The sequence below is a fragment of the Pieris napi genome, chromosome 22 (genome assembly GCF_905475465.1).
Source record: "Pieris napi chromosome 22, ilPieNapi1.2, whole genome shotgun sequence".
In the NCBI taxonomy this organism is placed as follows: Eukaryota; Metazoa; Arthropoda; class Insecta; order Lepidoptera; family Pieridae; genus Pieris; species Pieris napi.
The window spans coordinates 4982524-4997570 of NC_062255.1; the positions used below are offsets into that span (position 1 = coordinate 4982524).

At 33.1% G+C, this 15047-nt stretch overlaps 1 protein-coding gene across 4 annotated transcripts in view; it reads left to right on the plus strand.

The window, feature by feature from the left end:
• The window catches only part of LOC125060605 (cytochrome b5 reductase 4), a 60102-nt gene extending 45270 nt beyond the window's left edge, over positions 1–14832 (plus strand). For all 4 annotated transcript variants that reach the window (XM_047665549.1, XM_047665551.1, XM_047665552.1 and 1 more), the window contains 8 exons: positions 4814–4960; positions 5892–5960; positions 6026–6648; positions 6961–7177; positions 8386–8573; positions 11568–11668; positions 13442–13531; positions 14101–14832. In XM_047665549.1, the coding sequence (XP_047521505.1) occupies positions 4814–4960; positions 5892–5960; positions 6026–6648; positions 6961–7177; positions 8386–8573; positions 11568–11668; positions 13442–13531; positions 14101–14314 (1649 nt within the window). In that variant the 3' untranslated portion in view covers positions 14315–14832. The remainder of the gene's footprint in view (positions 1–4813; positions 4961–5891; positions 5961–6025; positions 6649–6960; positions 7178–8385; positions 8574–11567; positions 11669–13441; positions 13532–14100) is intronic.
• Positions 14833–15047: the final 215 nt, after the last annotated feature.

The following is a 15047-nucleotide window of genomic DNA, read 5'->3' on the forward strand; positions in this document are numbered from 1 at the left end:
TCGACGTATGGGAGAAATTTTGTAGCAAATCGTCACGTTTTTCGGTTACGCGCCATCTTTTTCTTGTCCCTACCACGGTTGATCCGAAGAGATTCGAAGCCATTAATAACAAAAATATATAATAACGATAACAATGATAGTAATAATTCTATTAAAATTAATGAAATTCTGTAATAATCTTAGTAGTAATAAGGTAAAATGAAATAATTGTATTTGTATTCATGTCTATGATAATAAAAGCCTTTTGTTAAACTTTATTTAACCAATTTCGTTAAGTTGCATATAGTAGATCATTTTTCGAAAAATAAGGTCATAAAGAAGTTTCACTTCTTACGTGTGTACACCTAGAACACGCACACATTTTTTTTCCGTTAAGAGACTAACTTATACAATAGAAATTCTTTTTTCGTGGTGAAATACGTTACGTATACCTTCCCGCGGTACCACTTCTTCGCGGTGGAGAGTTATATGGGGCTGTGCATACCCACTAAAACTCTGCAGGACACGGAAACATCGTAGTCTCCGCCGCATCCCATACATAGTTGAAATCACGACCTCCGACGGCCATTAATGATGTCGGATGGACCTTGGCACAGCAAGGGCCATATTCTCATCGCCCTATTCGCCCTGGTTTGTAGAGCTGGGGGAGGAAAATAATGGGTGCAAGGATGCGTCAGCTACCCATACAATAATATATAGATACACAATCGTATCGGATCCTTTGCGGACTACAGATCTTTAGAACGAATAAGTAGCGTACAATATGCTACTACTAAATAACTCTTTAGGTTAAATTATAACGAGCAGCGGGCTTAGGGCACCCATCTCACTTTTAATCACAATCTACTAGACCCAACTCGGTCCTCTCAATACCAGAGTGCTCCTCTGAATACTCAATCAGTACTGTCCTGCGTACCCTGAACGCACAGTCCAAAGTCAAGATGGCGACCTCAGTCTAGGAATTTGCTCTGCTCTGATTGGTCGTAACAATATTCGTATTTTTATTTGTCAAGTAATGATTCCAAACTATGAAACAATTAAATAATAAGAAAACAAATCAAATCAAAATAAATTATGACTCTTAAAAGCAATAGAAGGAATCTCAATGATTAACCAAAGCTACAATAAAAACGGTCAATTGACCCGATCCTGATAAGTCGTGCATTTCCTGATATATATACTATATCTTTGTAAACAAAGAAAATCATTAACAGCCAATAAAAACCTATCCGTTAGTGAAGCTTTCCTGCTGTAATATAACGTTATAAGACCCTCATAAAAGTCCCTCGCGATATAAGGCTTACATTTATGACCGAGGATTATACCCCTATTGGAAAATTGCGACAAAGTAAATGTTTGTTTTGCCAAAAATGTATTAAAGTATTCTGTAAATTCCTCAAAAAATTACAGTGTTCTTCAATATTTTTCATATGTTCATAATATTGCGACGCGTATGTTTTGGCTTGCAGCTTTTTGTGTTGTTTTTCGAAGTGAATTACGATGTTGTTTTTGTTCCTTACTGTCAAATGGTGTTCACGCTGTCGTGAAAGGAGATATTTGTACTAGCATTATTTTATAGCATCTAAACTTTTATACTAATACTAGCTGACCCGGCAAACGTTTGTTTTGCCATGTATATTTTTTCTAGGAAACATTTTTAGTTCGATAATAATAACTATCTACTATAATAAAATAGGGGTTAATTGTAGAGGGGTGAAAATTAAGGGTTGTATGTATGTTTTAATGCCACTTAATAAAATAAAAATATCAAAAAAAAAATTGGAGTGGACACCCCTTATCATTTAGGGATTTGAAAGATAGATAGTAGCCAATTCTCAGACTTACTGAATATGCATAAAAAGCTGTTTCGAAGAAGTATGGGAACGAACATTGTGACACGAGAATTTTATATATTCGATTATAAAGAGAGAATGTCATATCTCCTTTTATATCTACTAAACCAATTTTAAATATTCTTTCACCAATAACAGCCACGTTATTTGAGAGGATCATAGTCTATATATCACGCCGAAACCTAAAAAGCAAGCTAGTCGGAATTGCAAAGTCAGTCGGAGAAGACGCTCGACCGAAAACGTTACTTTCGACCGTAAATCACTGCACGAAGGTTTAATTGTCATGGTTGCCGTGCAAAACCGGGGCGGGTAATATTGTATAGGATCACGGTTCTTAGCAATTGAGGTTCAAAATACGTTAATTAGATTTATATGTAAGATTTTTTATTTAATATGTGACGTGGCTGATATGACGTTCCTAGGTTCTTTGGCAAAACAATAATAGTTTAGATTGGATCCTTATTTTAATAATAGGTACATTGTCTCTTAATGTAGGAACGCTAAAGGGACAACGAATTCCCTGGCGTTAGTTGAATGGATAGAATCGTATCGTATGTATTCCTATATCGAGTAATTTGGTATGAAGTTTCACGTTACAAAATGTGATGACAAATGAAATTTAATAAAACCATTTTTTACTGGATTGAAGTTATGTATTTAGAATTATTTTACATAATTTTAAATTTAACGTTTCGCGTGCTTTACAGCGTGCGCGGTGCGTGGTCACGGTGACTGAAGACAAAAGGTGTTGAATGTCAAAAAGTATCACAGCTGTAGAAAAAGTTGTATTATCTGTATTTATTTCCCCGGAGTAGGTATCGACTAAAAGATGGAGGGTTTTGGCAGAAATGGCTCACGATGTCCTCTAATTTCGCGGATTGTTTATCTTGAGATTTTAATTTATTACTATATAGATTTTAATCATAACTTCAATCCGGTAAAAAATTGTTTTATTAAATGTGTAAAAGCTATGTCGATAAAAGACAATACCAAATGAAATTTATTTTGGACTATGACTCCGTGAACTGTGTATCACCTACATATATTTGTCTCAATTTAATACAAAATTGTTAAAACAGACCAAAGAGATCGGACCATACTACTGCTATGAAACACAAATTTCTGTAGGCATCTCATAAATATATGACAACCAAGTGACATAATTATTTTGTTTCTAATAAGACAAAAGACATCTAATATTTCCCAGCTAGAAACAGTTTAACAGTTATAGGAAAATTTAGTTGTCGTTATTAGTACTTTTTTGACTTATTATTTAAGTTTCTCACCGTTTAAACCTTCCTTAAACTTTCACAAAATATTTCAAGATCAGTATTAGCCAATTTAGTCCAGCCATGCTCATTTTAGCTAAATAAACAGCAATTCATTTTGTATATAGATTTATTATGAAAAGTTCAAAATTAAACAATCGCAAAGAGTTTTTCCCAGCCCGGATATCCTCAAATATAACACGTCACTTAGGTAAATTTATAGAGTTTTGAATTGTCTTCGTCCGGAATAAAATAAGTATTAAAATGTCATCAATAACAAAAACATATTGCAATAACTTGAGTAAAAAAATCAAAAATGTAACCTAATAGTTTTGTAATCATTTTTAATATTCATTATTTTATTTACTTAATTACTTATAATTAATTGCCTGTAAGGTGGAACGGGATTCGCCGGGACAACTTGCATTACATAATATGTACATGCTTTACGTAAATTTATCGGTGTTATTCCTCGTGTCGATGCATAATTATTTAAAGAAAAATATCAAAAGCAGAAATTGTACCGGTTGATACTTATGAAAATATTTGGGTCAAAAAGCCTTATAAAACCGATCTAGGTTATGATAATTATATCTAAAAGATCTTTATAATATTGTTAGACAGTTTCAATACTCGGTTGTCATGAACAATAATGATGACCAATTACGTGAAATTTTAACTGGCTTTATAATTTAATTATATGTTTACCGCCGTCTGGATATTATTTAAAACAATGTTTTAACTATGGCTGTCATTATTTCAATTGCAATTATTCTTAAGTTTATGACGCCATTCCAGATCACTTGTTAACGTTTTCCCGCGAAAACTTTCTATGTCAATTGTCAAAGTTGCTTTGTAATCTATTTGATATGTTTTACGTTTATTTCGTAGTCTATGATATTGTTATATCATGTAACATGTTGTCAATATTATAGATAATGTTTAGAAAAAAACTATTAACTTCTCTACTTTATGTCAAGTTTAAGGTTGTCATTAAACTTGGTTGATTTCTCCTAAGCGCAGTATAATACCTTATGCAACACGAACACAAATGTCATGAAACGCTAAATCAACCGGTGTTGCCAGTTCTTACTAGATCCTCCAGAGTTAGTGTCGATTTGTATTATTTCTTTGGGAAAATTAGCCCAATAACAATTACGTAAAGAAATCTACTAGCATCAAATTAATTTCATTATGAAACGCTGTCTTCGAGGACAGCGTAATTGGGGAAAACTTATCTGTCTAAACTTGAGAACTTCGCCGTTTTATATTGCGGCCCTGAAAGAAAATTAAGCTATTTATCCCCCGAGAGGGAAATTTCTTTTTAAGTACTTCTATTTTCAAAACCAATTTTTCATCAAAGTTCATAACTCAACATAAATCAATCAGCGTACAAAATTTTGTTTGCAAATTTCTGTGATCTTCTTAAACTGTCTACTCTATTATTTTAGTAAGCAAGTATGTTCTAAAGAACATTTTCAACTGGCAATCGAACTTGGAACTACTAGAAAAAACTAGTAAATAAAAATTATACTTGACAGGAGTACTAATATTTAATTAAATAATTTTTTTTAATTACAAAACTCTTCCAATGTTTACACAATTGTATTCTTGTATAATATTAAACGCGTCGCTTAAAGTTCTCTTAAACATAGACAATATAGTCTTCTAACATTATTATTTTTGTTTCAGGCAACCCTCGAAACAAATGTGCATTGCAACCAGGACACAGTCTTATGGACTGGATTCGTTTAGGGAATTCAGGAAAGGATTTAACGGGTGTAGGTGGACGAATGAGACCTGTTTCTCCTTCGGAACTATCATTGCATAATACTCAAAGTAAGTCTTAATACGGCGTCTTGTGTTTTTTAGTATAGGAAGATGAAATTGTGTTTTGGAAGGTATAGAATGGCCTCTTAATTAACGAATTGTCTGCTTCTAGTCTATGGTTACGAATTTTGTAATATAACTAGTTTTTATATGTCTCTAACCAATTTTAACAATTCAAAAATTTATATATTCACAAACAATCTTAAAGAACTGTCCTGTCCTTTGTTGAAACAGAAAATATTCTTATTGTGCATTATAAAATGTAAGTGTTGTCTAGAAATAAGTGTCAAGTACCGTTAACATGTCACACGGAAGAGACTAGATGCCCACGACACAGGGAATCCTAGTGTGGGGGCTAAAGCACTTTCTTTTTACCTAAATATCCTTTAATTATGTAAAATAAGTCATACTCGTGAATGGGTGTTACTTGTGGTGACTGGTTGCACTTGAATTCGTGTATGCGGTGATGTTAGTTGTTTCGACTATGTATTTGCGTGTTGTTCCCACGAGAATGTAAGTGCGTGCTCCTATTTCACCATGCCTCCTGCTGATACAGGACAAATCTTTGTTTTTAATTTATTTTATTATTATTCATTACTTAAGATGTCACGTGGAACATGGTGTAATGGTTGCAGCTCCTTACAAACGTTGTGTAAAACCGAAAACTTGGTGATTAAAAAGAGTGTCGCAGAGTTTTGTGCCAGTTATTCTCTTCCGTTCTACGCCCTTGATTTGAGAAGTGGCAGTAAATGAAAATTAGAAGCATTTCATATATATATTAATTTATTTTTAACGTTCAAAAGTGTACATTGCGTTACCTATATGAATATATGATTTTGACTTTGACTGAATTTTCCACGGTCAGCAAAATGCTATAAGCTAGTCCAAAATTTTTGGTTTGAATTTTTAGTAACTTTTTAAACACGATATTCTTTTTCAGATGATGCATGGTTAGCAATACGCGGACGTGTGTACAATATAACCCACTACTTACCATATCACCCTGGAGGTATGTGTGCTATGAGACAATTCGCTACCCTAAGAATACCATTCCTGATTAGCATTTCTTTTAAGGTCCCGAAGAATTGATGCGCGGAGCCGGAATGGACGCTACAGAGCTCTTCGACAAGGTCCACCCGTGGGTCAACTATGATTCCCTATTAGCTAAATGCCTGGTCGGCCCACTGTCCTACGATAGACCAGACGCAGATGAATTATTCAATACGCCACTGTCACGCTCCGATAAGTTACGAGAGCCTTCAAAAGCTCAGCTAGTTAGAAAATCGATGGAGAATTTGGCTAATTGCATAACGCCGGTACGGAAAAAGATCACGGCGAAGAGCGAAGAAAATGTCAAAGGAAGTCCGCCAAGCAAAATTATGCAGAGCTTAATACAGTCCAGCGATTTGCCGGTATCGATTAGCCGTAGAGCAGCGGCGAGTCCCGCCAAGACGGATAAATCTAAGGACACTCCAGCTCAATTACGCTTCGATTGGATACAGACGTCGACGAAAATTATTATCTCTATATATACAGGGCATTTAACAAATCCCGGTGGATCTGCGAAGTTATCAAATGGTGCTCTAACCGTTGAAGTGGCGACAGATGGTTGGCTTAGAATATTTAGGCTAGACCCTGAAGCAAGTCTTAAAGATCCCCTTCAGCTAAAAATGTATTCTGAGAGCGGGAAAATTGAGGTAAATAAAATATGTTCAAGGCTAGTGTGTTTGAATAAGGAATAGCATTTTCCTCATGACTCTAGCAATATCATTTTACATTGTACAAATTGATAGTGATCTTTGAAGGCGATTTAAAAATAGAATACTTTTCGATGTTGCCCTACAATAATTTCATTGGCTCTTTTCATTATATATTAAGAAGAGACAGCAAGATAATACCAGTTCTTTTTGAAACAATCATTTTAATAATACCCATCGTTACTATGGTAACAACCATATTACTACCTACATTCCAACAAGATTTCAATGAATGACTCTATATTTTTTTAGGTTATAGCATTAAAGTCCGAGTGTAAAGTATGGAAAGGGTGTGGCGAGGCGTCTTTCAGTGATGCAATACGGATAACGACCCCAATGAAGGTGGAATGTCGGGTGATGGATGTTAGTAGGGTGACACACGACACAAGTTTAATAACTCTGGCCCCAATCACCGGCCCGGTTATAGTACCTTTGGGACACCATGTCAGAGTACATCATAAGGAGACAGGTATGCTAATAGCTAGTTAAGCAAACTAATAGTCGTATTCACGTGTCGGTAAATTATCTGTAATATTGATTCCCATCTATTCAAAGAGAGCTAGTTCGTTCCTGAACAGTCCATAGACTAAAATAGCTTTTTATTTCTATGATTATATTTGGTTTGAATTTGGAATTTGGATATAGTTAGTAAATGTCATGTAATTTTTGTATGAAGAAGTTACTGGCTGTCAATAAAAATGTGCGCGCAGTGCTGATTAAAAATAAAATATCTGAAAAAGTAAAAAACGCGCGAAACGAATTCTTTCTTTTGTTATTTTTAATCTCTATGGATTGAAATTGGTATGAATTGGGAAGTTATTACGAAATGCTTCAATCACCAAAGAGATCAATTACGAATTGTATGATGTTACTGGCTGTCAAAAGTAATATGCGCGTAGTCCTAATTAAAAAGAAATATATCTGTAAAAGTAAAAACGGGCGTAACGAATTCCTTATTTAATATTTTTAATATCAAGGGATTAGGAGCGGTTTCAATTGAGAAATTTTTAGTAAATGTTTCAATCATCTAAGAGATTGTATGACGATGTTAAGGGCTGTCAAAAAATCTACGCGCGGACCTAATTAAAAAACCGTTTATCATAAAATTTATATAAAAATATCTAAATAGCATATAATGTATTTTAAAATAAATAAATTTGGCACCGAATGACCTTGATATAGCAGTTCCGCCGTCCACCATTACTTGTTAATTCATACAATTACAAATATTAATGTATTAAATAACTCTTTATCTGAGCGCATCTCAATTACAATTGTAAACAAATATTTACTTATTAACCTATATTTGATTGTTGTGTCAAATTACGGGAAAATATAAAAATTGTAAGCTTAAATTAAGCTAATTCAAATCAGTGCATCTTTTTCTAGAATTATTCATGCAGTTTTGTTTAATTGTAATTTTATTCGAAAATACTTTTTTATTTAAAACATTATTATAGAACTAAAGCTTATATAAAAATCTTTTATAAGACAAATTAGCAATTTTTATAATAATTTCAAAATGCAACATACGATTTAATCATTATTTTATGAATTTATTTTCTAAAATGATTCCCTATAATCAAAATTGGAACCAGCCATTTTTATATTTGAATCGAAACAAAAATTCGCAGAAAAATCGGATACACATTTAAGTTTAATCCTTATTATTTCTAGATTCCGAATGTATCCGATCGTACACACCCATTGGGGACGGATGGGATAATTCAAGCAATGAATTTAGCTGTCTAAAGTTAGCTGTCAAGCGATACGAATCAGGCAGCCTCTCACTGTATCTGACGTCATTGGGGCTTGGTGACGTCATCACTCTGTCGGGTTCCTACGGGAATTTCCGATTACATCAGGTAACTTTTTTAATATATTTTTGTTCATTTCTCAAAGGAATCAACGTTTTAAATGTTTGTACTGTGTTTAAATAAATTTTCATAGAATATAATATATTCACTGTTTACCTAAGAGCTGGGTACCTAAGAAAACATATTGCATTAATAGTACATATACAATCTGATAATATAAATATTAAGGAGGCAACGGGCGGCGTCATCGCTAACACACATTAAGTACATATATTGTAGACCAATGTTTGCCAACGGTTTTTGTGTCATGCCCCACCTTGGCCTTCCTAAAATTGTAATGTAATATACATAATTTTTAATATTAAAAAAAATTAATTGCTCACTGAAGAAACTAAATTAAGTTTTACGAAGAAATAACTAGTCATTTCTAACGAAACACAGTATAATAATGAAAAACTTAAATTTAAATTCCAGATAATGAAAGATTTTTATTTAATTTAGTGAGATCCTTGCGCTTGATGTTTTCTGCACAGAGATTTTAAATTAGGATCCAATCCAGCTTCAGTCTCCACGTTGTTTATATCCAGCCGATTTCGATTGCCCCCTTTAACAATCAAATTGCCCCCCTGTGGGCCCCACATTCAGAAACACTGTTCAACACTGCTGTAGACTATTACAAAACTAACATCCAAAATATAATAATTACTAACGTAGAATCATGAATCGCAATGCTATGTTCAATACAATAAAAATAATATATTCATAAAACAAAGTTTCTATAACTTTATGGCCGAGATCTTAAACGGGAAGAGCTGTGAGGTAGAATTTCCAAATCAGGAGCGTAATACAGTTTTAAGTATCGAATTAAAATTCATTTTTACACGCTTTATATTAGCTTCACCTGTATATGTATGTATGTAACCGATTCCTTCGGACTCGATTTTGACCCACTTTTAACGGACAGATTTAATTCAAACTTTGCGCACCTGTCAAAGATCGATGACAATGCAATAATCCGAAAAAAAAATGAAAAAAATAATAATAATAATAGTTAAAAAAACTAATTAACTAAAGTTAAAATTAACTTAAGGGAGATCATAAAAGGCTTGCCTTAAAAGGCATTCATCAGAGATGCATAATTCGAATTGTATACTAGAAATCAAGAATTAAAATTTCATATAGTGAGACATTTGATTTGTTTTTAGCACTTTTCTATTATACTGAGGTTATAAGATTTTGACGTTATAATTAATTTAATTATCTTTTGACATAGATTGTGTAGTTCAATGTAAGTAGGATTAATTAAATTAGAAAGTTGTTATACACTACTTTCATGACAAATAAATAAAGGATTAAAAAGAAAACACGTTTATTTGATTAAAGCATACATATTAAGAAATCAAATTAATCAATGGGCTCATCTCCGTTTTAACTGTCAAAACTGATTTTCAGTGGGCCCATGACAAGCTAATGAAGTGACAGCTACACGCTAAACAAAACAAAAATGTTGACAGTTAAAATAAAAAATGAAATTATTAAAAAAGAATAAATAAATACAAATAAATATAGAATTGTTGATATTGTATTTATAATCAAAAGTATTTATTATACATAATTAAACTTCTATAAGAATCTTAATTTGCACTTTTCGCAAAAATTCTCGATATAATTTCTTGAAATTGTAAATTAAAAAGCAAAGGTACCGATTTTTGAGATTTTTGTGTTTCATAATCGGACGTCAGAATAAGAAATTCCACCTGTATCACCTCCAAGTCCGTCCTTCCACAACTGTTTCCACCCAGTTTTTTCCGCGCACCACCTCTATAAGGTACCAACTGCCCACTGAAGTATTTCCGAACCAATACGACATTCACGAAAAGTGTGTACCTATTCTTAAAAGGCTGGCAACATTGAGAGTGCCCATGGGCGGCAGTATCACATAACATCAGATGAGCCTCCTGCCCGTTTGCCTCTATATAAAAAACAATAATATAGATTAATTTCTGTTAACGAAGACGCATTGGGTGTATTAAACTAATGTAGATATGACGCAAATACTCATCAATCACAATTTGTAGGCAGCACCTGCTTCCCTCTGTTACTAGAATAGATCAATTTAATAACTTATTAATATCAGAAAAAATCCCTAGAGCAAAGAATTTTAATTTTTTATAAAAAAACCAGTGGCGCTACAACCTTTTTAGGCCCAGAGATATCTATTTCATGATCATTATGAATCTAATAGTGTGTAAATCAAGGGGCTGATCAGCCTCCTGTGTCTGACACACGCCGTCGAATTTTTGGATCTAAGGCAAGCCGGTATCCTCACGATGTTTTCCTTCACCGTTCGAGCAAATGTTAAATGCGCACATAGACGAAAGTCTATTGGAACACAGCCGGGGATCGAACCTACACGCTGAAGCCACTAGGCCAACACTGCTCCTATTAATTTATTAGGTATATTATTATTTTGAATTCTTTTATGTGCAACTGTGATATAATAAATAATAGTTTAAAAAACTAGAACTGGGTTGCTCGATAGACGAAAAATATGGCACAGAGCGCCCCACGCTTTTTCACAATAATACCAGTATTTTTTGTTCATTACCATTTTCAGCCAAAATTAGGAATTATTTTTCACTTTTTAGTTTGATGTGCTTTAAAAGCGTTTGTTCTAGTTTTTTAAACTATTATTTATTTTTTTAGTTAATTTTTTTTATTTTTTTCATTTTATTTTTCGGATTATTGCATTGTCATCGATCTTTGACAGGTGCGTAAAGTTTGAATTATATCTGTCCGTTAATAGTGGGTCAAGATCGAGTCCGAAGGAGTCGGTTACATACATACATACATACAGGTGAAGCTAATATAAAGCGTGTAATAAATAATATTTTTTAATATGACATGTAATTGATAATAATGATTCTAAACGTATTATTAATACAACCAAGAACCTAAAGTAAGCATACTAAGAGAAAACAAAACACGGTGTTTATATAGTATTTCTTAGCATGAGTTTAATATTAATTTCCGTACTTTCAGTTGAAACCTGTGAAAATATTATATCTCATAGCGGCGGGGACCGGCATAACTCCAATGTTATCTTTAATTCGCTTCGCGTTATCAAGGTCGAATCCAAGATGGTAAGTAATATATATTAAAGTTGTATATATGTTAATTCACGTGGAACTTGTAATAAAAGGAATGTTTGGTGAATAAATTTTTTTCTGGGACAACAACATTTGGTACAAAAATAGTAGAAGACCTCTCGTGACAAAATTAGGAACTTAAAATTGCTTGCGGTTCAATATATCGTGATAATATAAAAAAAAGTATAAACATATATATGAATACAGTTGAATTCATTATTAGTCCCTCCAAAGCATAGTTTTTTTTTAATGGCTCTGGCACGATTTGTGCATTAGCCAGCGTCAAGTATAGGATTCTTTATAATTCGTGCTTGTCTTTAGAAATTCGACCGTGTCCTCCATGTACGGTTTAGGCACTCGCCCGGTACCGCACAACCCTCCCAAAGGCCGAGAACAAATTTAAATTAAATTAAAACTTGCCCTCGAACCGGGAATCGAACCCGGTACCCCTCACCTAGCTGCCACTTAATAAGACCGCTAGGCTATGAGGCCCCCCTAAAGCATAGTTTAGTACAAAATTCATATATTTATGAATTTATCTTGGTATGTAACGCCGAGAGCGTGTAAAGCGACTGTTAATGAATCATTTAACAAATTTCTTTATCAGCAGATATTGCGATCCAAATCCGCCGCCAATAATAAAAAGGTTTCTTATCTTTTATTAACACTTAGTCAGCAAATGTGGAGACCTTTACCCCGTATATATATATTGGTTAAGTAGGTAAGCGTTTCGAAGTTAAATTTATGATTCAGTTACGAGTTACTACTGTTATAACGACGAAATTAGAACGGTCCCTTCATCGACGTTATACACGAAATCCAAGGTAGGTATTCACTAAGATACCTAAATACTCGTACATGGAATTTTTAAAACATAAATTGGAATAAATTGAAACATTTATTGAAATCAAAAGTTATAGTGCTTATTAGCACAATAATAATAAGCACAATAACTTTTGATTTCACAGAAATTTTCACATTTTTTTAATTCAAAAACTTCGATTGCATAAATACAGATTTGGAAGTCGTTTGAAAAGGCTTGAAAGTGTTTTTTTTAATTCAGAAGTTTTAAACATCTCTTTAATGCACTTTTGATGGTTCACGTCCCAGTTGGGACCGAAATGTTATTTCATTTTTTATTTATTTACTGACAAACACACATAAATAAGGTATTAGGCAACGGGCCGCCTTATCGCCATCAAGTGATTTTTTCCTGGCAACCTTAGTATGGAAACAGAAATACCGATTTAGTTATTAATAGCACTGATTTCGAACCTTCGAATCTCGGAAAAAAAACATTATTCGGATCGGGATAACTGTTGGTATAGCTATTGGAAATAACAGTATGACCTCTGGTCCTAATCTTACAATACTACGGACTATTGTCTATGGTATAGTGTTTTTTTTTAAAGAACAAACGGGCAGGAGACTCACCTGATGCTAAGTGACACCGCCGCCCATGGACACTCACATTGCCAGAAGGCTCGCAAGTGCGTTGCCGGCCTTTAAAGAGTACACTCTTTTCTTGAAGGTGTAACTTGCTATGTCGATGGCTGGTTTTACTAAACATTTAACGCTGCTGAATCACTCTAGATAACTTTATTCTAAACTCTTTAAGCCTAAATTAGTTACAAAAGTGTATATTGTATGAATTTCCATTAAAAAAGATACCCTTAAGTACGCAATAAAAGTCGGTGTCTTCCGCTATTAGCTCCCTCTAATCTTTGAAGCGTGAAATTAAATTTTATTAAACGTCTCTCTTTTCAGCGAACGAGTACATTTAATATTCTTCAACAAGACAGAAGAAGACATACTTTTCAAGACGAAATTAGAAGAATATGTTCAACAGGATGATCGGTAAATATATAATCGTGTATATGTTAACGTAAAATTGTAAAAACCGTTAGATTGTAATCTATCGGTTATCGGTTATCGGTATTCGGTAGATTGTACTACACTAACTTAGTTATCATTCAAACTTCTTTGGTCAATTACAGATTAATTTTACTTCCCAACAATTTCATATAACTACCGAATAATAATACGTTAAATTGCAAGCAGTATGTTGAGTTGACAATCTTTCGACAGTTTACAATATCGCGAGATAGATTACAATCTAACGGTTTTTACAATTTTACGGTGACATATATATGTTTAAGCAACATGGCGTATTGGCCAGTTTCAATTCTGGTAAAACAAAAGTTGTTTGGGCCTGGAGACAGAGTTTATACGGAAGTCTTACGTATAAACTAAAATATTAATTTAACAAACACCGAAGTGATCGTATGCGTAGGGTATTATTTGCCAAACGTGACTCAACAAATCAAAAACTCTATGGTGATGACATCACGTGACCACTCAATTGTCTCGTTTAGCCTAAAAAATTGTGTATACCCAAATAAAGAATTGTCATTTTTTATTTACAGATTACAAGTACTACACGTCCTTTCAAACGCGAGTTCAACGTGGAATGGCCTAAAAGGCAGAATCAGCTTAGATATACTAAGTAAAATGATTCATAAAGATTCAAATAATCATTTCGCTTGTCTATGTGGACCTACGGAGTTTACGCACACCGGCGTAGATTTGTTAAAGAAAATTGGTGTCAAAGACAATTTTATTCACGCGTTTATTGGTTAGTGATCTATGGAAATCTTTTGGCGGGAATTAAATTCAATGTCAATTGTAAATGTGTAATTTGCATTTGACAGTTAATACTAGAACTAAATAATATTCGGTTTAACTTAGTTATATATAGATATATTTTTGACTTATCTCTCTTTCTGAATTAAATTTAGAATGTAAAAGCATTTTTTGCTACGATTTTCAAATAAAAAGACAAAATTTATGAATATAGTAAAATAAGTGAAGTGTAAAAATCGCGGAATAGATAGGTTTGGAAGGGTCTTTTTTAGAATTCTATACTAAAATCAGTCGTATTACTATTTTACCACTCACATAACATAGACAACTTTCAAGTATGAGTCTTTGATCACACAATATTACATATTTCGGTGCCCACATAAACCTTTATCTTTTCCGTGTATATAACCAATAAGAACATCTCTTGAGTGAGACAAAACTTAAAGCTAGTCGAAAATGGATACGATATTAATGTAAATATGTATATTAAACAAAAATAGATGGATTTTTTATTATTGTTGTTTTAATTTTCATATTTTAATGCAAATAATAGAATAGGCCTAGGGAATTAAATATATTGTAAACAACAGTGTCGACATTATTCTGGAATCAGATTGAATTAGTCGATTCCACCGAGCTGGAAAATTTAACATGTATACAGATTTATTATACCTTATATATAAGATTACATATTGTTTTAGAACAGGCACCATTATTCTAAATGTCGTCG